At 42.9% G+C, this 25,828-nt stretch overlaps 1 protein-coding gene across 16 annotated transcripts in view; it reads right to left on the bottom strand.

Annotated features, from left to right (window-relative positions):
• The window catches only part of SYTL2 (synaptotagmin like 2), a 100,522-nt gene that overhangs the window by 48,259 nt on the left and 26,435 nt on the right, over window positions 1-25,828 (bottom strand). For 13 of the 16 annotated variants that reach the window (XM_061628923.1, XM_061628920.1, XM_061628922.1 and 10 more), the window contains 2 exons: window positions 16,037-16,425; window positions 1,323-1,471 (listed from right to left, as the gene is read on the bottom strand). In XM_061628923.1, coding sequence (XP_061484907.1) covers window positions 1,323-1,471; window positions 16,037-16,137 — 250 coding nt within the window. In that variant the 5' untranslated portion in view covers window positions 16,138-16,425. Of the gene's footprint in view, window positions 1-1,322; window positions 1,472-16,036; window positions 16,426-23,055; window positions 23,172-23,207; window positions 23,238-23,408; window positions 23,430-25,828 lie in introns of those variants that run through there. The other 3 variants (XM_061628916.1, XM_061628915.1, XM_061628914.1) reach the window with 3 other exon arrangements.

Below are 25,828 nucleotides of genomic sequence, written 5' to 3'. Positions count from 1 at the left end.
TTTGGTGCCCAGGATGCATATTCCCTTCCCATTATGATCCTCCTGTCCCCTACACCAGCTGTTTTTAAGTGTCAGATTTAGATGCATTTACTTGCCCAGGCTTATGGATTTGGCTGATATGAGAGACAGATTGCTGCTAGATTCTCCTGATCTCTTGATATTTTGAGGTTTTGTTTTGGTATCTGTTTTATATTGTTGGGTTTATGGTTCTTGTATTGATCGTGTATTTGAACAGATTGTTACGTACTGCCAGAGAAGCCTTTCAGTTGAAGGCCAAAATACAAAATTAGGAAGCAACAAGTATGTGTAGAACTATGGCGTTATTTTTATTATTTATTTATTACATTTATACCCCACCTTTCTTTTCATGACTGAAACCCAAGGCACCTTACATACGGTTTCCAGGCGGTCTCCCATCCAGGCACTGACCAGACCTGGAGGTGGACTTATGTGCCTTTTTAGTTTAGTTTAGTGTAGAAGAAACAAAGGAAATTTATTGGGCTTAAGAAAAATAAATCCCCTGCAGCATTTTTTCCTGCAAGACCAGGACAAGTACAGTAATCATAGAGAATGTATGATGCCTTGCTGGATGAGACCAATGTCTATCTAGTCTAGAGCTGGTTTTCTAGCAGTGGTCAGCCAGCCAGATGCTTTTCCTTCCCTCACAAGCAGAGCAATGAGGCAAAGCCTTCCCTGCTAGAACACATGGACTCCAAATAACTCCACATTAGAGAAGAAATAAGATTAAGGGTACTAAACGTATGCTTGGCTCCACTGAGAAGAACTGAATAGCATCAATGGCACTGCAAATCTGGGTAACTCTGAGGCTGCCAATAAGCTAAAGAGCAGAGATGTGCCCACACGTACCTCCATGAAATATCACTAAATATCCCCTCAGAGATCCACAATGCACAAATAACAGTTTGCTCTGGCTCAGCCATTGAACACACCGCCCTGAAACTTGCCCATATTTCATTGGTTGCCAGGCCTGGACATCCACCTTCCCATTGATGGTTAGGGAAGATGGCTTCCAAGATCCTGGATCCTTGACACTGGAGGCATTCAAGAGGCAGCTGGACAGCCATCTGTCGGGAATGCTTTGATTTGGATTCCTGCACTGAGCAGGGGGTTGGACTCGATGGCCTTATAGGCCCCTTCCAACCCTACTATTCTATGATTCTATGATTCCCTTCCAACTCTATTATTCTGCAGTTATATTCTTGGTTGAAACTTTGCACAGAGATCCAGGCATCTTTCTTCACTTCAAAGTAGCTCTACTATTTTTTTAAAAAAAAACCAACCACACATTTAACACTGCATACCTATTGTCAAAGGTTTCCTCCTCATTGATGCTCGAATTATGTCTGCTCCATGTATTTTCTCTCTGTGCCTCTTGGACTTGGCTTCATAAAACCACTGCCCGCTCATGTTCTTTATCTGGTTGTCATCGTTAACTTTTTCAGGTAAATGCCTGGAAAAAGTGGTGGAAAAGATTATTATGTGTGCTTGCAGCAAAGAGAACACAGCTATATTGCCTTGGAAGCTATCAGATTAGACAAGGAACACACATTTTTCTTCTCTTTTCTCACGTATTGCTTCTAAAAGTGCAAACTTAATTGTACCTTTAAATGTGGACTAAATTGAGTTGCTCCGCCATCCTTAGCTGCAGCTAATAACCACTCGTGGGCTCAGAAGTGTTGAAAGTATTCAAGCATTACCTCCTAAGTAACTAACTTCCAAAAGTATTCTCTCAGCCCATCAGGCCCTCTTCTCCAGCAGTTATGCAATACTACTTGAATAAATGTGACTGGTCATAAGAGGAGCAGAATTCCAGCTGCTATGATGCATCGCTTTGTTTTCTCTTGTTATCCTAGCTTAAGAGATCTTAAGTATTATGAAATACCATCCCACACAAAAAGGGATTCCTAACTGTTTAGTTCTGCTTCTTGTGTCACCCTGTTTTTATCAACGATTGCTTTATGGAGCACAAGGACGCCATAAAAACATCAGTAGACCTATATTCTTTTTCCACAATGGCACAGAGCATATAAGACCTTAATGGACCTTTAGCATGTCTAAGAAAGAGCTTGGGGATTTTAGAAAATTCACAAAGCTTTTGTGTGTGTGTATTAGGGAGGGGCAATATATAGTTTTCTAACTTGAAATGGCTTAACGTTAGACAGTGGCTACTTCTAGCTAACCATCCTGTTTCCAAAATGGCCCACCATTACTCACAAAAGCACATCTTTGTCCATGTACACAGTGATAGCCAACATGGTCTCCTCCAGATGTTGTTGGGAGATGTAGTCCATCAGCCCGTCTGTATGGTTAACAGTCATGGATGTTGGGAGTTGTAGTCCAACAACATCTGGACAAGACCACATTGGCTACCTCAATCTATGAAAACGTTTTTAAACACCCCACGTATTTTGGACATTCCCCCCTTCACACGCAGGGGTGTAGTCGTCCAGGCTCTCTGGGAGTCTTAGAGCCCTTACTTTTTGGGGAGCAGGGTCCCAATGTCTCCAGCATCGTATGATCCAATCAGCATGAAAGAGGAGTCTGTTAGCTGCTGAGAAGAGTCTTCTAACCTGCTTCCTTGCCCTTTCCTGCTGATTGGAGCCCATCAGAGTGAAAGGAGGTGAGTCAGCCACTGAGAAAACTCTTCTCAGTAGTTAACACTCTACCCTTTCATGCTGATTGGCTTCTAGGGATGTCTGTTGATGTGGGAGAAAGCATTAACTAGGATCTCATTCTCAAGCAGCTAAAAAAGGGAGAAGAGGACATGGCTATGACTAATATGAAGGGTCCCTGCACTTCTGAATTTGCCACTACGCTACTGCTCACATGATTACAATTACATGAGGAGAATACAGGCCCACGCTTCCTGGCCTGTGTCCCCTCTAGGCTCCACTCACTCCCCACAGGTTTGCTGGGCAGGTGGAGATCTGAAGAGGGAAGCCTATTCATTGGCTTCCCACGTGATTTAGAACCCTACTGTGCAAAAGAGAGAGAGAGAGAGAAGGCTCCCAGCTTCAGAACTTTCCCTCCACAATGCATGGAGGACGGAGCCTGTGAGAATGTGAGATGGAAGGGTTGCTCTCATCTGCCTGCAAAAAGGGCCTAACACTTCTATCCTGGTTCAGGTAGAACACTTGCTCACACAATCAAGACTAAGAGGTTAGTACTTGCTAAATGTTGGGAAACCTCAAATCTTCTGGTACCCAGAAGTATGGCAAACAGCTCTAATGAAACAACTTACCTACAGAGTTAAAGCACTAAGAAGAGGACCAGAAGCAAATAAATTTCACCATGTTTAGTATAAATTTATTGAATATGCATCATCAAAGGACAATACATACAATCCACTACCAACTCATGGAAATCTATGGAAACCTGTGCTTGGATAGAGCAACCATACACAATGTACGTAGGTCAGTAGGTTAGTCAGTCGGTCAGTTTATATCCTCCCCTTCCTCCCAGTAGGAGCCCAGGGTGGCAAACAAAAGTTTGTCAAGTTTTGACAAATTTGATATACTAACAATCCTCCATGACTACGTATACTTGCTTTTCTTCTTGTGGTTTTGTTTATATGAAAAATTAATTTAAAAAATCTACCAAAAAAACCCTAAGAGGTTGTTGTCCTGAGATAAAGACCTTTTGTCTGTGCATGCAGGGAATTCGACCGAGCACACTCTTTTATTAGAGGTTGGATGACACTGCGTCTCCAAGGAAATGAGAATGTCTATCCAGAGTTGAAAGCTCCTGCTATGATGTCCTGCATCACTCTTCTTCCTGCATAAAAGGAAGCAGGAAGATGCTCCTGGCAGATCACCTTTTCAGTTCCTTGACTGGGCTTCATCTTCCACCACACTCTTCTCTTCCTTTTGTTTTTCCTCCTCATGCCTTCTACCCATCTGTGTTCCACTTCTGTCTCTTTTCCACTCTCTTATTTGACTTGAATCATGCCCAGTTCCATCTGTTCTCCACTGTGCCGTTTAGTCCCAGTTTGACCCATTTTCTGCCCAAACGTGCCTCCTCTGCTCCTGTTCTAGCTAGGGATGGGTAAATATATCCATTTCGCTTTCTCCCAGTTTCTCATTTTTCCCCATCTTAAGTTCAGTCCTCCACATTTCTACATCAGTTTGTGGTGGTGGTGGTTTTTAAGTCCTCATGAAAATTCGGCAACATTTTAGTACAACTTCTCATAATATACACATGTTTGTATGCAATTTTCCTTAATACAATACACTTGCATGTATCATTTCCACTAACCTATGCATTTGTACGCACACTTTATCACAGAATATACATTTTTGTACATATTGCTTGGCTGGTTACAAAATTTGGAGAAGTAAGAAGTCTGATGTTTTGGTTTGCATCTTGTTTTGGAAAGTGTGAATTAGGTGGGTTCACCTTTAAATGTGAACTGAATTGGAATTTCTCCCCCACTCCTAGTTCTAGCTATGAACCTTTTACTTCCCAGAAAGCCCTCTAGACCTGGACTGAGGAACCTGCAGTCCAGCAACATCTGGAGGACTACAACTCCCATAATTCCCCACCATTGGCCATGCTGGTTGGGGCTAACAGGGATCGTACCCCAACAACATCTTGAGGGCAGCAGGATGGGAAAAGGCTGCCTTATGATGATTTATTGATGCAGAGATCCATGGGAAAGCCTCTGATTTTTGAATTTTTATTCACTTCTTTAAGATAACCCAATTTAAGGGGGGTCACACAACCCTGCCCTAAACCTTATCCTACTATCTATTTTGTAATATTGTGAAATGGGTTTTTGAAACTTAATGTTTATTTTTGCTATATTTTGATTCATTATAAGATGACCATTTCATTTTTTTTGTTGAATATTTTGTCATTTCTATGGGCTGTAAACCAACTTGGAGAGTAGCAATATAGAAAAGTGGTACACAAATTTTAAAAAATGAAATGAAAAATCTACCGGCACTCAAGTCCCGAAGAATACAGAACAGAGCTCAGTGAACTATCCTTGTGTTTTCCCTTTATTGTCCCTGGCATAGGTGCCAACTCACTAGTGAACAACAAAAAACAAAAGCTGTGTGTATAAAGCTCTGCAGCAAGTGATCAGGAAAAAAAACTAGGGCTAAGGCCAATTTCTTCCCATCCTCCCTACCCATCTACTTTTAGCTCTACAACTTAAAATCGAAAGAAAAAATTTTTTACAGTACTGGCTTGACACCCCAAACTTTTTTATTTTATTTATTATTTTATTTATATCATGCCCTTCCTCCCAGCAGCAGCCCAAACTTTTCCTATGATAAATAACCCTTCACAGAGAAAAGGTTTTCCATCCCTGCTTTAGATGAATACACCAGTTCTCATACTGGATTTGATCATAGACATCCCCAGCATTTCTGGATTCCTCCACTCCCGTGCTGCAGGCTCACCCCCAGGCCCCACCCATTTACCTAGAATTTAAGAGATGCCAACCCCGGGCCCAATGACGGCAGGGAGAGAAGAGGTTCCAAATCCTGGTTTGCCTGACACTGAGCATGTCACTACGACAGACTGAATTGTTTTCAACAGAAAGGGACTGATTCATATAATTGTTTTTGTTATGTGTCTCCAAGTTGACTACGACTTATGGCGACCCTATGAATCAGTGACCTCCAAGAGTATCTGCCATGAGCCACCCTGTTCAGATCTTGTAAGTTCAGGTCTGTGGCTTCCTTTATGGAATCAATCCATCTCTTGTTTGGCCTTCCTCTTTTTCTACTCCCTGCTGTTTTTCCCAGCATTATTGTCTTTTCTAGTGAATCACATCTTCTCATGATGTGGCCAAAGTATGATAACCTCAGTTTCATCATTTTAGCTTCTTGTGATGGTTCTGGTTTAATTTGTTCTAACACCCAATTATTTGTCTTTTTCATGGTCCGTGGTACCCACAAAGCTCTCCTTCAACACCACATTTCAAATGATTTTTCTCTTATCCGCCTTTTTCACTGTCCAACTTTCCAATCCATACACAGAGATCGGGAATACCATGGTCTGAATGATCCTGACTTTAGTGTTCAGTGATACATCTTTCCAATTGAGAACCTTTTGTAGTTCTTTCATAGCTGCCTTCCTTCGGGTAATCATGAATCTGAAAATGTCTGATTCACTTCCTTTACCTCCAAGTTCTTCTAGCTGACTGACAGGGGGTGTGGTGCAGCTAGTCAAATCAAGACTGAGTCACTTCAAGCCAAACTGCATGTAGCATTAAATGTTAAAGTACAAGGTTGTTTTTAAAAGCAGAAAAGGGCTGATTAATTAATGGGATCAGAGAAAGAATGAAGAGCAGTTTTATTTTAATCCTTTCTTCCCCTGCTATTATCCAAAGTAAAATCCCTCCTCTGAAGCTGGTACTTGCATTAGTAGGATATCCCCATTAGCACTAACGGGAGCTTTTCCTCCCAAAGCAAATACCAGCTTCAGCTTAGGGATCTTCAGCAGGACAACAGTAGAGGAGGAAAGAATTAAAATCCCCCCTGCTGTTATCCAGATAGTTTATTTTTTCTTAGCACTTGAGAGCACTAGTCTAAGTAAGAAATCCTTCCTCAACCTGGTGCCCTCCAGATGGCATTAGCCATGATAGCTGGGGTTGATGGGCATTGTAGTCCAAAGATCAGGAAATGGGGAAGGCTAATATATACCAGTATTGAACTCCTCAGAATGTCAGTCCTTATGAAGTCAAAACTGCAGCAGCTAGGCACAAGAGGATCCTATCTGTAGGCTCGGGGAAAACCCAGATGTGTAGAAGTACAAAATATATTTAGAAAGAAAATCCTAAAGAGGGACTCCAAACACAGCCCAAAAGCTCAGTAGCCAAGGGATGCTGACTGATAGGAGGGTGTATGTACAGAAAAGGGGGGGGAGATGAAATGGAGCATCCTGGAAAAGGGTGTGGCTCACTGGCACCCTGAACAGGAGAACTCCACAACAGGCTTCAGACCCCACTTTTTGCTGCTAAAACCAACCCACTGGTGCCTGTGTCAAACCACACCCATCTCATCCACACATGCCTCTGAATGAGTTCCAGACTGGACTATTGCAATAATCCCATCATGGGAGCTGCCTTTAAAGAAAGGTACGAAACTGCAACTGGTACAGAATGCAACAGCCAGAAAGTTGGCTCTTGCTCCATGATCAGAGAATTATGCCAATTCGGCATCATTAGCATCAAAGTTCAATGAACAGTGCTGGCCTTGGCCTTTGAGATCCTTAAGGCTCTTCAATGTTACTTAAAGGACTGGGGGAAGTATTCAACCATCTGACACACGCAGAGTCTGAAATGATCAAGTCCAGTTCATTGTGTGAACTGAAAGTCTTTATATCTGGGAGGTGCAGATTCTGTGACTATCAGGACTTATTTACACAATAACTTATACCAGATAACAGCCCTTTAAACAAACCCATGGCTGAAGGTGAAGTAACAATCCAAAAGTAAATATTTAATTTTAAAGATGCGCCACACCCTACCATAACAGCTCAAGGCCACTTACATCATTTTACAAGAACTTTCCCCAAAGGATGCCACTGAAGAAACACAAGCCCTTGTGTTTTCCAGCACCCTGGATATCACACCAAGGGATGTTTTATATTTTTCCCATGTGTAATATGAACAATATGGTTTCTAATGTTATAGCCAAGGCAGTCTCCCATCCAAGCACTGCCCAGACGCAGACCTGCTTAGCTTCAGCAAGATGGTGATTGCATGTGCCTTCAAACCATACCCTACTTTTTAAAACCCAAAGGGGAGGAAGAACACTGAACCCTCCGAAGTGTTTGTGCCCAGAGGCAGTTTTCCTCATCAGCCAGGCTCCAAAACTGGAAGTAAATCCACAAAGAAGGGTGCTAAGAGACGGGCTGTGGGATACAAAGGGCATGTTCAGCACTCCCCACCTGCACGCCACGCCACTTTAATCCTTGCTGGACACACCCCACCTGCCAATTGGAACAGATCCAGATTTAACACACCCACTGAGAAATCTGCCACTTCACATACATCGTCTGAAGCTATACTGCTAGGTCATAAGGCTCCTATATTCAAACAAGTATGGGACCCATTTCCTGGCTCAGTCACCAACTTTGCCCCACAGAAAGGGATAGAGAGAAAGAACATTAACCCAAGATCTGCTATTACTTGCATTGCACAAAGGGTGTTCAGTGTGGTGGTGGTGGTGGTGATGATACTATAAACATCCCCAAAAGTGATGGGAGAGGCTACTAACAGAGGTCTGCAATTTACTCCGAATCAACATAGTGCTTAGAGCAGGGGCTCCTAAAGAGTAGGCCATGAGCTTCGTTCAGGTGGTCCACAATGACTTCTCCGCAGGGCAACATGTGTGTGTGTGTGTCTGTGTGTGTAGAACAGCAGCTGCTCCTTCATTCTTAGAACCTGGTGCTCCATCTAGAAAGCGAGTGGGACTGACCAAAAGTGACAGGGAGAGGAGGCTCTGCCTTTCTCAGAGGAATAAAAGATGGCGGCAAGATGGGAGAAGGTCCTGAGCAGGGAAGAGGCTCTTGAAGACACTTGAAAGGAGTGAAGAGTCAATACAGTAGGGCCCCACTTTACGGCGCTTTGCTTTCCAGCAATTCGCTAATACAGCGGTTGCAATTAGACACAATTAGACTAAAGCCCCACTCATATGGCGCTTGTTCCACTTTTATGGCGGTTTTCGGGCATCGCATGCCATTCTATTCAATGAGTTCCACTTTACAACAGTTTTTGCTTTACAGTGGGGGTCCGGAACGTAACCGGCTGTATGAGTGGGGCCCTACTGTACATACAGGAACACAGAAAGCTGCCTTACACCGAGTCAGGCCACTGGGGTCCATTTAGGCCAGCACTGTATACGCTGACCCCGGGGTTTCAGACAGGATTCTCTCACATTCCTACCTGGAGATGCCATTGGGGATTTAACCAGGGACCTTTTGCATGCAAAGCAGATGTTCTACCACTGACCTACTGCCTTTTCCCTGAATACAAACATACTTTAGCATCTAGCACAGGACATTACAATTGCTAAACAATGGGGATAAAAATCATTAAGTTGTCTTCCAAGTCCCTCTGCATTTGTCAAGTGATCCAGGAGAAAAACTGTTTGGGAACAACTGGCTTAGAGTACTGTAGTGACCTATACTGGACAGACACAGATTTATGGATAATATTACTACATGCCCACATTTAGCCCAGGGACGTGCAGGCAGAGTAGTCTCTACTGCTGCTTCATCTAGTCTGAGTTCAGCCCAGTCTCCTGCAGCAACCTGCTGAGTAGTTTACCTGGTCGATCTGATAACTGAGCTTTGCCACAAATGATTCACACATTTTACCTCCCAGCCTATATTACTGTACACAGGGCTGAACACACACTAAGCTTTCTTGGAAGAATTGTACAATATGGTACTGAGATCATAATCCAGCATCCAAAGAATATCAACTTGCACTTTAAAAGGTTTCCAGTCCTCATGGCTGAGAATAATATGCCTGACTTCCAGTGGCTGTGAACGAGGGCTCAGTGTCCTAAGCACATCATCATTGCCCTTTAGAATTTGGCATAATGACAGGGCTGGCACCAGGCATGACTGGGCTCAGTGCCCACCCACATGTGCCATCTATCTCTTCCACTGCAGTGAATGCTGGCCAAGTTGTATATGCATGCCTACTATCAACCAGGATGGCGGCAGGGGGTTCCCTAAGGGGCTGATGCTTCCACTGCCATCTTGGTTGATGGCACGCTTGTGAGCTATGCGCTCACACATGCCTGCCATCAACCAAGATGGTGGCAAGGGCATCAGCCCCTTAGGGATGCCTTGGCCGCCATCTTGGTTGATGGTAGATATATGCACACAGCGAGCACAGCATTCACCACAATGGGAGAGGTAGGTGGGGTGTGCAGGGGGGTGCCTGGGACATCTCTTTCTGTGATCCGTGCCAGAGTCGGGAGCAGACGCTGACGCAGATTGCAGAATGAGAGCATTACATTCCCACCTTAAAGAGGGGCCCTTCAGGGGCCCTCAGCCAGGGCCTGACCTGGCCGCTGTCTGGCACTGGTCCTGCATAATGACTATCAAAAAGTGTGGTGATGAGGAAAGGGCTGCAGCTCGGTGGAAGAAGGCATGCACTGCATGCAAAACGTTCCACGTTCAATCTCCAGGAATGACTGAGAAAGACTCCTGTCTCAAGCCCTGAACAGCCTCTGCCAGACAGTGTAGACCAGGAGTCCTCAAACATTCTACCCCCAGCAGGCCCACTTGAGAGCAGCATGTTACTGAGGCTCACCAGTTGCGCAACATGGTGCACAAAATGGTAGCAGAATTTGGTTACCATCTAGCAAATACTGACATCACTTTCTGCTGATATCTAATCCATCTTTGGAAATCACTGAATTCTTTCCCACAGCATTTTCCTTGCGGCAAGGAGTTACATATCTCAGCTTTCCTCAAGCTAAGAACAAACATGAGCTCTGGATATACTGTGACTCAGCCTCCCCATTTTACGCAGAATTCGCTGATCCAGAGGCTCTAAGCAGGGAACGGTTTTTCTTTTATATTTTTCCCTTCCCACACCTACATGCCTCTCAAGGCATTTTTACTCATCTTCTGTAATTTCCTCTCCCCTTCTCCTTTTACACTCAACTTGTACCTTATTTCCTCCCCCCCCCAAATGCCAGTTTCTTCTGTTTCCTCCTCCTTGGTCCTTTTACATTCACTCCTTCCTCCTATAACAGATTTCCTCTCTTATCTCCTCCCTTTCTATCCCCAGTTTATGTTACTACTAATATTTTATCTCACTTTCTCATTGTATAGCCATTTCCCCTCAGAGAAGGGAAACCTCCATTTCCTTCTCTCCCCACCCTGAATTTCTCTACCTCCCAGCCACCTTTATTCAACTTGCAAGGAGTTACTGGTGCTGACATTCATCCAGTCAAAAGGCTATGGCATAGCTAAGGGATGGGGCAGGAGCACTGGGCAGGCTGTGGCACTGAATGCCACTTAAAAGTGGCCCAAGGCCCACTGCTGGGACCCGGCCCATTGTTTGAGAAACACTAGACAATACAGAGCTAGCTGGACAATTGGTGTGACTCAGACTGTGAGCAAGTACAGCAAAGCATTTCCATTGGCCACACCTGGAGGGGCAAAAAGTTGATCTGCCAATCAGTTGCAAAATCTGTTTGAAGCTGAATTTTAAAAAACAAAAACACTTGCCCTGATATGACCAGGTTTTACAGTAAAAAAAGGGTGAGGTTTGACTAGCATCATGTGCCCCCATTTTCAGAAAAGAGAAGTGGAGACTCACTGGAACCGACATAACAGTAAGTGTGTCTCCACCCTCGGGATATGGCAGCTTCCTACATTCCTCATATACATCACATTTTGTCTCTCAACTGAAGTAAGTCTAAGCTGAAATGTGAACTGCCTTCAGTGAAAAGTATTGAGCTCGTGATAATGGGAGACAATACAGAAGATTTGCTCTGGTGTATTTGATCCATGATGGCTGCTCCTCCACTTAATGTCAATACAGTAAAGTTAACTAATTGGAGAAGAAGAGTTCTAAACATGCACAAGTATGCTCTTACTAAATTGGTTTGCAATTTAATAAATCGTCACAATGATGGGGGGGGGAGTTATTTGCTTTGGCAGAAATGGATAACAAGGGATTTAAAGGCCTGGCCCGTGTCTGGGACAGATCCATTGAGCAACAGAACTAGCAACGCCTGACTCACATGGTACTTCACCGCTAGACCACAGGAATTCTCCACTAATTCTCGTGCCTGGGAAAACAAGCTTTCAGTCTGGAGGCTCTTCTCTGCAAACCACCTGATACAGCTCCTCATTTCCTCATGTTTGTCTCATAACTGGAGACACAAAGCTTGCTTGTAGCTTTTCCTTCCAATATGTAATGGAGGGATAAAGCCCAATTAAGTAATACAAGAAATAAAAACAAATAAAATGAAAGGATAGCACAGTGGTGCTTGGGCAGGACTCATGGTTCACAATGGACTTTCTACTGATTAGGCTGCAAGAGGTGCTACTTACTACTAGAGAGCATTGTAGCTTGCATTTTCAGGATGCAACCCCCAAGCAACACAATGCCAGAGGAACCAGAAAGGATAGGTAAAGATCTAATGCTTTTTTAAAAATCAAAAACGGTTTTAAGAAGAACCCTGCTGGATCAGGCCAATGGCCCACCTAAATCAAAATATATATAGGGTGTGGACATTCATTAATATCGAAAAAAGAGAGGGGATGTCCCCAGAATGTCAAGGAGGGAAGTTCCAAACTGTATAGATTTATTTGTTTATTTTCTTTAAAAGAGAAAAAAATTCTTCTTAAAATACCAACGCGTTTCAGCCTTATAACTAGGCTTTCATCAGGGGCTACAAATCAAATATAAAGAACATCATTTTGACAGACATATGTAGGTATAAATTTTCGTTAAAATATCTTGAAAAAACATTCTTCATTTGATACACTTATAATCTTTATATATGCACAAATATTTTTGTTGTTGTTATAAACAACTCCTTAAAAATATTTTGTTTACCTATAGACTATATATATATCTAGGTGCACAAATCCATATAAGATACCTTATCTTTCTATACAGTATCTAAACGATTTTATATTATCAGAAACACATTTATGTTGTTGAAATGCTTTATTCAATAGAGTACTTCTCACTTTCACTATGGATGGCTTCAATATCTTTATGACTATTTCAAATCAGTGAAAACCCTTTAAATCTTTTTTTCATTGAACTACCATATGACCAGAAGGATAATTTTCTTAACCTTTTAGAAGTATAATAGAAAACACCTGTAGAATACTTATGAGTAAAAAAATTTTTGGACTTGAGAAAACCTTTAGAACAAAGGAAGAAATGAACATTTTTCATTTAGACCATTAGGTGTCACTGTCTTGAGTCTTAAGATCCATCCTATTTCTTTTTTGTATAAAAGAGAACTGGGAAATGATCCTTGTATTTGTTGTAAAACCCAAAATTTTAAACCTATTTTTATATATTCAGAACATTGCAGGCAATGAGATACCAAAGGTATCTCAAAGAACTAGAAATTTAAAAGATCTGTTAGTGAATAGTAACTTCAAGAAACATACACCTCTTCTTACTTGTAATCTCCCTGGAACACGCCCACCAGTAGGACATCATCCTTGTGGATACTGTTCTTTTTGTAAATACACCTTTAAGGTCCAACATTTTATTAACCCAATTGATCAAAAGAAATACATAATACATCACTTTTCAAACTGCAATACTGCAAATGTAATCTATGCAATACAATGTGGATGCTTAAAAATGTATGTAGGACAAACATCAAGAAAAATTAAAATACGGATAGGAGAACATCTGAATAATATAAAAAACAAAAAACCAGGAGCACCTTTGGTATCTCATTGCCTGCAATGTTCTGAATATATAAAAATAGGTTTAAAATTTTGGGTTTTACAACAAATACAAGGATCATTTCCCAGTTCTCTTTTATACAAAAAAGAAATAGGATGGATCTTAAGACTCAAGACAGTGACACCTAATGGTCTAAATGAAGAATGTTCATTTCTTCCTTTGTTGTAAAGGTTTTCTCAAGTCCAAAATTTTTTTTACTCGTAAGTATTCTACAGGTGTTTTCTATTATACTTCTTAAAGGTTAAGAAAATTATCCTTCTGGTCATATGGTTGTTCAATGAAAAAAAGATTTAAAGGGTTTTCACTGATTTGAAATAGTCATAAAGATATTGAAGCCATCCATAGTGAAAGTGAGAAGTACTCTATTGAATAAAGCATTTCAACAACATAAATGTGTTTCTGATAATATAAAATCGTTTAGATACTGTATAGAAAGATAAGGTATCTTATATGGATTTGTGCACCTAGATATATATATAGTCTATAGGTAAACAAAATGATATTTTTAAGGAGTTGTTTATAACAACAAAAAATTATTTGTGCATATATAAAGATTATAAGTGTATCAAATGAAGAATGTTTTTTCAAGATATTTTAACGAAAATTTATACCTACATATGTCTGTCAAAATGATGTTCTTTATATTTGATTTGTAGCCCCTGATGAAAGCCTAGTTATAAGGCTGAAACGCGTTGGTATTTTAAGAAGAATTTTTTTCTCTTTTAAAGAAAATAAACAAATAAATCTATACAGTTTGGAACTTCCCTCCTTGACATTCTGGGGACATCCCCTCTCTTTTTTCAATGGCCCACCTAGTCCAGGGTCCTGTTCTCACAGTGGCTAACCAGATTATTATTATTAACATTTTTATTAATCTTTTACATGAGTCTCAATGCAATTTTCAAACATAGCATAAAAACAATCCCAAATGTGTTTCAGTCTGCATACAAAAAAGCTTCTGAATCAAAATTATGGTCTGATCAGTTTTCCATTCCTTTTGTCCCCCACTGATTATAGCAAGTGGACCTTTAATTTGAGCTTCAGAGGCAGCGTAAGTCAAAGGATAGGAGACTGGAACAGAGTAGGAGATATCCTGTCCTTCCACAACAGCGTGACTCGGTTTATATTTGGGACGGGGCAAGTATTTGGTACCTGGTGCTGGGCGCAACTGATTGGAAACCAATGCTTGTTCGGGGACACACAAGGACTGTACCACATTGAGGCAAACTTTTAAGGGTATGCAGAGGGATGCCATTTGCAAGTGAAGTACCAGCCATCTCATCATTTTCCTTCTCCGTTTACATGATCAAACAAACAAGTGAAAAGCAGGATTTTTTTAAAAAAAGGAAATCACTATTCTAAGGGCTTCTGCCAGAGAGGAAAGCTGGAAGACCACAGGCAGGTTTTTTTTTCCTTATGTGAACACAACCACAGCATTTCATTCTTATAGACTACATGGTGCCAGTGGCCATGCTGGTCAAAATCCTAAGGCGCCAGATTATTTTTATTGTTTCCTTCTATGTCTTAGGGGTTACTACACTGTAATTACTTGTCTTAGAACCACAGAACAATGAGTGTTCCAAGATACGCAAGCCGAATCCACACATCTTTCCATGTTTTATCATCCAAAAAAGCACAGATGAGACATTCTGGTGCTGTAACTGGGAAGGGTTTATGGGAATATTTTGCAGAAGCTGCAGTGCAGTTAGGCGCATGATACTGTGACTGATCACATCAAAAACTGAAATAGAGGTATTAGCCATATACAGATCAGATCCCAAGCAAGGAAGTAACTCGTGTCAAGCACCTCTAACAGCTACAAGTTGCCATAGAACATATAGCTTCAGCTGGGAGACACACAGCTTCCCAAAGGCATTCTGAATCCAGGACGGTTGTGAATGGAGTCTACACTCATCCCTGTTCATAGGTTTTACAGCATTCTCCAGATGCAACATAAATAAGTGTGCATACCATGAGCAGCAATCGTGTGTCACATTACCCGAGAACAGTTGGGGGAAATGACAGTCCATCTCTATGCATGCATGCAGATTTTTATAGAATTCAAAGCTGTTACTGCTGGCATACTGTTGCAACAGATGTGCCAGCAGTAGCCCCTTATGCATAACTGTTGAACAGGAGAGTAGCCAACAGGGTGCCCTCCAGATATTCTGGAGTACAACTCCCATCATCCCTGACCATTGGCCGAAAAGAACATAAGAAGAGCCCCGCTGGATCAAGCCAGAGGCCTATCTAGTCCAGCATCCTGTTCTCACAGTGGCCCACATCTAGGGAAAGCCTGCAAGCAGAAAGTGAGTGCAACAGCACTCTCCCCACTTGCGATTCCCAGAAACTGGTATTTAGAGGTATACTGCCTCCCAACAGTGGAGGTAGAATGTAGCTGCCTGGGGCTGATAGAAGTTATAGTCCAATACATCCGAAGGGCACCATATTTGTTAGAGAAATTCTTCACCAGTAGTGATAAACAGAGCAAATCTTGAAGAGGGCAAAGGCTGAGCAGGTTAATCTCTGCACACTCATTCACTTGCACTGGCTTACTTATTGGAGCATCAAGTAATTCATGGTTCTTACCTGACCCTATCCTCCTCAGCTCTCTTCAGCTCTGCATCCCGCTGGAGCACCTTGAGAATTGCCTCTTGCTCTTCATCTGTAAGAAAGCTCAGATCGATCATCTTGCCAGTGGTGTATATGGGGGGGGGTGGACCCTAAAAGTCTTCCCCAAGAACGTGTGCAATTGTGTCTGTGTAAAGCACCACGGCAAGCAAACAGTATTTTAAAAAATCCCTGAATTCTGTTTTCTTGTTTCAACAAGGAGGTGCACTTCTCCAGCAGAGAGTTTCTTGAAAAGGGCACTGCATTCCTGGATTGTTCACATCACATGGATGTTACAGAGGAGCTTTGCCTCATGCTTCAACAATTCACTGGATTAACTGCATGCTCCGGTTTAATGTGAGCATCACCTACAGACAAGAAGAGAGAAATATTAAGTTCTAGCATTTTCAATCAAGGGAGCGAAGGGGAGCAGAGAAAGAGAATTCTTAACTTAATCACAAGAGTCTATGACGTCAAGAGTAATTTGCAGTTTTGCAAATCAAAGTTGTTTTACAAAACTGATTAATCTGACAGTTGGGGGGGCGTGAGGGGAAGAGATGGGGAATTAACCAATACCAACCCAAGATTATATTCTGCACTTTTTTAAAAAAGGTAGCAACTTAATGCCGTATCTGTGTGTTCATCAAATCTGAGGAGTGACATTTCAAAGACACACTTTTATTAAACCTTAAAATTATTTATTACATTTTTATATGTAATACCACACTCTTCCTAAAAGGAACTCAAGGTGGTATTTCATGGGGTTTGTACATTGTAACCCTACAACCACCCTGCAAAGTAGATTACAACAAAGATGAACGTCCCAATGTCACCCATTGAGTTTCTCTGCTGAGTGGCGATTTAACTTATACTGTGCATAAATATCACTTTTTAGAGTGTTCCCAGAGCTTCACATACATTCTCTTGTAATCTTTCCATCAGCCTTGTAAGGTAGGCAAGTGCTATCATTTATTTCAGATGGGGAGCTCAGAGATAGCAGCTTGCCTAAAGCCACCTAATGGGTTCGTGCCTGGGCAGTCAAGATCTGAACCAAGGATTTTCCGAAACTACAGCAGTTATCTACTATGCAACACCAAAGCTTTGAAAACAACCCCTCCCATGAAGATGCAAATTGCACACACTCCCTCCCTCTCAGCCTAACCTCCTCAGTAGAGTACAGGAGACAATAAAATAGGATAACCTCAGATATTATACCTCAAGCTCATTGGAGGAAAAGCAGGCTACAGCAACAGCAGGTTAAAAATGATCCTAACTGAGCATTCCTCTTTTCTCATCCAACTGAAAGGATTTACATGTCTGCACTTCACCCAGCTTGACTTCAGAAGATTCAAGCTTTCAAAAAGAAAGGAAGCCAGAAGCATCGCATCATTTATAAATACACACACAAAACTGATCACACCAAGTAAACAGTGCTCCCCTCTATAAACAAGCCACATCCTGGTTGGTTTCTTTAGTGTTAACTTACAGGCGTAAGTGTTGACTTAGCTGTTGGCGTGTACATCTGTCAGCACAATAGAGAAGTCAGGCCACCCTCAGGAATTTTCATAGTGCAGAAAGGCTGCTTCTGTAGGTTCATTTGTCATCAACCCCCCCAACCCTGAGCCAACAGTCACCCGAACCCCAAGGCCAATTACAGCTGCATCTGCTCTCTCCCCCTCCAGAGAAGAACCTGAATGACAAGCACACACCCATCATACATTTAAAGCACATTTACACCCTTTAACAGTCATGGCTCCCAGAACTTTAGTTTACAGAACTACAGGATTTGGACATAAAACTAAGCCAAACCATGACTTAGCCCTACATGGTGTGGTGGCAGCAAGACCAAAAGAGTACAGCAGCCACTATCGCCTCTGGGAACCCACATGTTTGCACTAAGCCATGGTTTAGCTTAGCATTACAAGTGAATCGGGTCAATAGGCTAGTTGGGCCAATGGTTTGACTCAATATAAGGCAGCTTCACTTGTCTGCAATTAGATTAGTGCTTCATACTGTACTAACTGAAGTTGCATCACATTCAACACATCTTTAGTATGCACCTGAAAAATGTATAAGGTGCAACACATATATCTTCATGAACACTTACAGTTGTTAAGATACCCTGTTAAGAGTATAGTCTGTAGTAAACCCACCAGGCTTGCCACCTTGCAATGTGTGAAACAGGCTAAAGACGTGCATTTTGAACTGAATGTCAGTTGGTCCCAGGCTATGGTCTGAAGGCACATGAGGCCAGCACTCTGCTGAAGCTAAGCAGAGTCAAGTCTGGTCAGTGCCTCAATGGGAGACTGTGATGTCCTTATATGTTAAAAACTGTAAATGTGGTAAGCGCGGGTTTATATAGGGATATATGGTAGGTGAATTGAGTAAGAGGGGGGAATACATGGACTAGAATGCGGGAGAATGTTGGATGATTATTGGCTGAGGGTTTGAATGGCTGAAGGTATAAATGAGAGGATGACAGTTGAGTTGGGGAAGTTGGTTGGTGGAGTTGGGAGGAGAGTGATTGGAAAGGAGTTGAAGTGGGAGGCAGTTGGGATTGAGTTGACAGAGTTCTGAGGGAGGTTTGGATTCTATTAGGCTGATATTTGGAGAGAATATTTATAACTGGAAACGTAAGAGTGACGCTATATGAAACCATACGCTTGTTAAACATCCCTAAAGTAATCTTATTTCCTAGTGTTATCAAATAAATACTTTTATTGGTTTACCAAACACCTGATCCTTGGCTGGGGATATACAGACCAGAAGGGAGGGCAGGGCAATTCCCAAGGCTGAAGGGAAATGGTATCTAATGGTGGCAGCGGTGAAGGAAGAAAGTGTAACATCATCAAGTATCCAGAGCAACCCAGGATTGTATGCTTTATAGACAAAGATACAGGGGGGTTGTGGACAGCAAGGGCACCCAGACACAAAGTAACAAGCCATAGGGAGACTAAGGTGAAGTCTCTAGCAGTATTGTTTACAGGGAGTGGCTGGTGGTGCTGCCTAGCAGTGAGATCTTGAGAGATCTGTGCTAGAGCGCAGTGAGAAAAAATAAAAACAATGATCCTGATTGGTAGTGTCCTGAGGTGGTGCCTAGTGAAAGGCAGTAGCCACAAGCAAGTGGGAACCTGACAGGTGGAGCCAAAGGTGGGATCATCACAGAGACCACCTGGGAACCATATGGCCTTGGGTTTCAAACATGGAAAGAAAGGTGGGGTATAAATGAAATAAACAAACAAATAATAATAAATACCACAATCCAGCAAGACCCTGAAGGACTCCTGTTCTGCTCTTCAGAGAAAATACTTTACATCAGAAATTAGGGCAGCAACCTATCAACAGGGCCGGCCCCCGGCATGCCAGGGCCCTTGAGTACCAGCCTGCCCTGCGCCCCTCCACTCCCCTTCCACGATCCGTGGAACTTAAGCATCCATGGACCACAAGACAGGAGCTTTTAGCGCCGCCCGCCATCCCCCCACTATCCCCCACTTCACCTACCTTTCTGTTGTTTTTTGCAGTGCGCGCAAGTTTGTCATCAATCAAGATGGCAGCAGAGGTTTCCTTAAGGGGCTGAAGCCTCTGCCGCCATCTTAGTTGATGGCAGCAATGCGCGCGTGTAGCATGCCTGGGTGCCATCAACCAAGATGGCGGCAGAGGCTTCAGCCCCTTAAGGAAACCTCGGCCACCATCTTGATTGATGGCAAATCTGCGTGCTGCAAAAACAACAGAATGGTAGGTAAAGCGGGGGGATAGCGGGGGGATGGCGGTCCGCGGATGCTTCCACGCATCGCGGAAGGAGAGCGGAGGGCCTCCTGTAGCTCCAGAGGCCCTCAGGCCAGTGCCCCACCTGGCCGCCCTTTAGAACCAGCCCTGCCTATCAAGGTGCTGAGCAGTTGCTATTGCTGGTTGAGATAAGAAGCAGGAACAAGCAAACATCTATAAGACCCTGGAAACCTACTGCTGGTTAGAAAAAAATGAGCTACACGGCCCAATAATCTGACTCTGTATAAGGGATCTTCATACATTCACAAGCTGGAGGGAAAGTCAGCTTAGAATGTTTACTGCAAATGCTTGCCTTAAGCATCCTAACCATCTTTCTCTCCAGGTTTTTATTTTTTAAATTGGGGAAGAAATTTCATTCAGTACCCATTTAAAGCTGAATCTGTCAAATTCGTACTTTCCGAAACAATATGAGAACTGAAACACAACCATCTTTCAACATTCGCACTTATCTGAATTTTGCAATATGGTTCTCCAACCAAATAATGTTTACAAAAATGCATATATTAGGGGGAAGTGTGCATTAATATGGATATATTAGGGAAAATAGCATACATAAATGCATTATTTTACAAAAATTGCTTACAAAACTATATACATTAGTCAAAACAGCATACAAAAAATGTGTTTATCAGGAGAAATTTGCACTAAAATACTGATGAATTTTCATGAGGATTTTTTAAAAAATCACAAATTGGTGCAAAAATGTGGAAAACCAAGATTAAAAAATGAGAAAACCAAAACTGACAGATCCTTCCATTCCTAAGTAGAGAAGGCCACACCCAAGAGTGGCAGTATAAATATGTGAAGATGTAGTTACATGTACTCAGTTGACAGTGAGGTCAAAGGGGTTTTACAGAACAACAGCATCTGAAGGAGGAGAGCAGAGATTAGCAGCCTTGGGACCAAATGCAGTCCTCCAAGACTCTCTGTAGGCTACAAGCTTCCCAGCCATACCTCCTCTTCCCAGGTCACACCTCTCACCAGTCCTTCTCACTCTCTCCTTAAGTCTGGTTAGAATACATCCTTGAACTCTAATAACACCTGGATGGAGATAAGAGATGGTGTGCAAATGTGTGTAGAAACCAGCCTACTGTACAAAGGGTAAAATTTACATCAATTGCTCTGCCCACTTTTGGCGTGTGGCCCCCACGATGTTGCCCAGAATGGAATGTTGCTCTTGAGCTGAAAAAGGTTTCTCACCCCAGTCTAAAAGGGCAGGGCTTGGGAGTCGCATGACTTGTTAAAATAAAACTGTTAAGTAAACCACTGACTTAGATGCAATCCATTGGGGACTTGCTGCTGTGTGAGTCGCCATTTATTTCCAGGGGGTTTGAACAGGGGAACTTCCCCAAAGGATTTTGCACATAAGAATGCAACCTCTGCAAGCCAATCTTTAAATACTGCACAGTATATGAAAGGCGGTATATAACTATAACTAAATACAAACATTACTACAGAACCTCCTCCACCACAATGATCAACTTTAAAGGAAAGTAGTATAAGACAAGCAACGCTGATTGATGTGGTCTCTGTAAAAATGCTTTTAAGAAGCTGCTAAAGCAACACCCAAAGGAGGAGAATTCCAACAGCGAATGACTGACTATGAAGCAACATAAACAGGCTGGAAACCAATCCTATCCTTCCGGGCTGCCAGGCTTTTTGGCAAAGACACAACTATACAAGACAACTGGCTCCAGCTAAGAGGAAAACAAAAATATTAACACGCCATCCTGCAGGGTAGACTGATAAGCTGCTTTGAAAAACCTTTCCTTGATGAGAGTTCACACAGACCACCAATCCCTGAATAAAAGGTACTATACATGCACAAAGAGGACTGCAACAAAAACGTTGCAGTGTGGAGTGCTTCTGTCCAGAGTTCCAGCAGCTACATTCCATCCCATTCTTCCCCTTGCCCCAAGTCAACATTCTTAGTTCTCACGGGGCTGTTTTAGCCCGAGAGTTTTTTCCTGAAGTTTTTTTGTACTTCGTACAACCCTGGAATTCTCTCAAGCCTGATGCTATCTCATTGTTGTGCATGAATCTTACCAAATCTTTTCATTTCTGCTTCTACCTGTTTTTCCAACCACTGTTTTATTGTTTTTAGGTTGTATTTTTGTATACCGCTAAAAGATTTTAAAATATTGAGCAGTGTAGAAATGCTTTAACATAAAACACATACATACATATTGCCACTCTGAGAATCAAGATCACTATATACAGGCGGGACCCGCTTATACGGCAGGTTCTGTTCCGGACCCCCGCCGTAAAGCGGAACCCCATTGAATATAATGGGGCACGTCACGCGAAAATGCCGCAAAATGCCGCAAAAGGGCAAAATCGGCTTTAAAAATTGAGAATCAAAGCCGCCGCATGAGCGGAATGCCGGGAAGAGGGGCCCTACTGTATTTATTGTTTTAAATCACCCTTCATTCCAAAGAATCACAGGGCAGTATCCAAGATATTTAAAAACAAAACACCATCAAGAATTACATAAAATATGGCACCAAATCCTGTTAGTATGTACAGCAACGATATATCAAGAAGGGGAATCAAAATGTTGCTAGGAATGTAAGAAGTTGCCTTAGACCATTGGTCCATCTAGATCAGTGTTGTCTACACTGACTGGCAGCGGTTCTCCAGGATTTTAGGCAAAAGTCTCTTCCAGCCCTACCTGGAGATACTGAGGACTAAACATGGGACCTTTCTGCATGCAAGGCAGATGCTCTGTCACTGAGTTATGGCCCTTCCTCATACAACTACCATCACCCCTCACCATTAGCCATGATAGCTGGGCCTGATGGGCCCTGTCTCCAAACACAACATCTGGAGGGCCATGCTTCCCTTTTGCAGGTGTTGGTGGGGGAAATACAGGGGCAGATATATTTGCAATCTGCTCACAGACCAACCCCACTGTATGCAGTTTGGCCCTTTGCTGTATAGATGCCATGCCTCCCTCGGATGAGTCCCCAGAGGAGGATGAGGAGCAGGGGATTGGCACAGCAGACCCAGGAGAGGGAACCCTAGAAGCAGGTCCAGTCCTCCCACCACTGGAAGATGTTCAGGATACAGCTGGAGCCCCTCAGTCAGACTCAGGGAGTGAACAGGAGGCCCCTCCACTCCCTGCAGAGAAAAGACGCCTGCGAGTAGCAGAGCAACACAGGCATTTTGGCCGTTGAAGGCTACAGGCTCCCAGGAGTTGGAGGACTGATTACCTGCACCTGAACCAGGGAGGGAAGCTTCAAAGGCTGCGAGTGGCTTGGGCCTCTCGCTGGAAACAAGGTCGACTTTTCGTGACTCCTTGTAGCCAGCCTGGCTTGTGATCGCATATCTTCGACCCTGCCCTGTCTTGTCGGATCCCCGGTACCTTGACTTTGGACTTCCCCAGGACTCGTCTGTCCTTCACTCCCTCAGTATTGTAGTTGTGGGCCTCTTTGCCTCAAGCCTGACAGATTTATGGCCTGGCCACTCCCTTATCAGTTAATCAGTTAATTACCTTACTGCAGCCATAAACCGTTCCCCTCAGTCGGCAGAGACTGACAACAGAATGATCATCATAACAACATACCGTAAGTGCAGCCTTCCTGGGTGAGACTGAAGGACTATCGAATCCAACATCCCGTTTCCCCCAGCAGCTAACCGGATGTCACATGCAACGTACGAAGCCAAAAGCCCTTCCCCTGTTGCTTCCCAACAACTCATCTTCACTGATATGTTGCCAGAGGTTCCACAGCACCATCATGGCTACATGTCATCATTAAGCCAGACATGATTTCATCTCATCACATTTTAAAGCCATCTCAGCCCACGGCCAACCACCACATCCTACAGCAGGGAATTCCATAGCTTAATTATATGTTGTGTGAAGAAGTTATTTCTCTTGCCAGTTGTGAATCTTTTGTCATTCTGTTTCATTTGGCAATTCCGAATTCTAAGTGTTATGAACAAGTAATTCATTCTGCCTGTACACACACAAAAAGGCTAGCATCCATTGATTTGGTAAATGTAACATCTCTTTGACTTGCGCCTACTCCTGCAACCAAATCTGCTTCCGTCAGCAAAGCAACAGCATAAGCAATAATCAAGCCCACTTATGCATAACAACAGTGGCGGCTGATTGGCCATGTGGGGCTGCCAGCTCCTTGAAGGCCAGGCAAAAACCCAGAGCAGATTCCACTGCCCCAATGACAAGGAGCCACCAGCCTCCACTGCATAACAGGAACATGCTGGCACAAACTTATCACAAACCACATCATTCCCACTTAAGAATGAACCCATTTGTCACATTTCCACTCTTCCAGCTTGAGTTCAAGTTAATACCATGGCAACTGCAGGCAGGTTGCCAATAGCCAGATTCCTCCTTTGCTCCCTCACCTTGTTGAAATGAGCTGGAGAAGACCCAAAAGCAACAAGCAGAGAAACTCACCACCACCACTGCCCTGGAAGAGCCCGGCTCATCTTTTCCTGCTTCATTTGCATCTGGGGAAACCAGTCTGCAAAGGAAATTGAGACCAGGCCAGAGGGTCACAAGGAACAGCTGGCAACATGGATTTCTCCATCCTTAATTGTCCATTATTTTTACAAATTTAAGAAACGTGCGTTGAATATATGTGTAAAAGCCACCAGTTTGGTTTTAAATTAAGAGCTCCCCCAACATACCGATAAACTTTATGAGTCATTTTCCAAGCATTTCTACATAGCAAGACCAAAGTAAGAATGCTCCAAGGTGGGACACAATTATCTCCCCATTCCCCTCCCCCAATGGAGAACACAACATGTAAAACAGGAGTGGCTAACCTGTGGCTCTCCAGATGCTGCTGAACAACAACTCCCATTATCCGTTGGCTGTGCAAGCTATAGCTGATGAGTTATAGTTCAGCAACACTGGGAAAGCCAGAGGTTAGCCACACCTAGGACCAGCAGGTTGCAAGGAGAAGGATTTGGAGGATACTACACCTGGCTTGCAGATTGCCTACCTTAATTCAAAATAAAATGGGAGGTATTCAACTAAGTAACTACATGAACAGCTTCCGCTTAGACAATGGGACTTCCCTTCTCCTCCCCCCTGCATTGTCCTGAAATCTGCTCCAGAGGGCTTAGGGGGCACACAGGAAAGGTTCAAGTGATCCAAGGCAGGCACACTTCACAGTATCTGCATCCAGACCAGCTGTTTCTACACCTGGCGTGCTTATCAGGGAAAAAACTGTGATAGGATCCTGTCCAACAAAGGCAGGGCTTGAAGAATTATTACTCAACAGAAGGGCCTAGGGTTATCAACACAAGTTGCTGTTTGCCAGCATAATATTTGCTAATTAGTCAAAGAGCTAAAGAGAGTATCCTTGTGCAGCATGTTCTCTCCCTGTTCCTTTTTGTTGTTGTTGTTATGTGCCTTCAAGTCTATACAACTTATGGCGACCCTATGAATCAGCGACCTCCAATAGCATCTGTCATGAAACACCCTGTTCAGATCTTGTAAGTTCAGGTCTGTGGCTCCCTTTATGGAATCAATCCATCTCTTGTTTGGCCTTCCTCTTTTTCTACTCCCTGCTGTTTTTCCCAGCATTATTGTCTTTTCTACTGAATCATGTCTTTTCTACTGAATCATGTTTTCTCATTATGTGTCCAAAGTAGGATAACCTCAGTTTCATCATTTTAGCTTCTAGTGACAGTTCTGGTTTAATTTGTTCTAACACCCAATTATTTGTCTTTTTTGCAGTCCATGGTATGCGCAAAGCTCTCCTCCAGCACCACATTTCAAATGAGTTGATTTTTCTCTTATCCGCCTTTTTCACTGTCCAACTTTCACATCCATACATAGAGATTGGGAATACCATGGTCTGAATGATCCTGACTTTAGTGTTCAGTGATACATCTTTGCATTTGAGGACCTTTTCTAGTTCTCTCACAGCTGCCCTACCCAGTCCTAGCCTTCTTCTGATTTCTTAACTATTGTCTCCATTTTGGTTAATGACTGTGCCGAGGTATTGA

Source organism: Rhineura floridana, chromosome 5 (assembly GCF_030035675.1).
Source record: "Rhineura floridana isolate rRhiFlo1 chromosome 5, rRhiFlo1.hap2, whole genome shotgun sequence".
In the NCBI taxonomy this organism is placed as follows: domain Eukaryota; kingdom Metazoa; phylum Chordata; class Lepidosauria; order Squamata; family Rhineuridae; genus Rhineura; species Rhineura floridana.
This window is presented reverse-complemented; position numbering and strand designations above follow the sequence as displayed.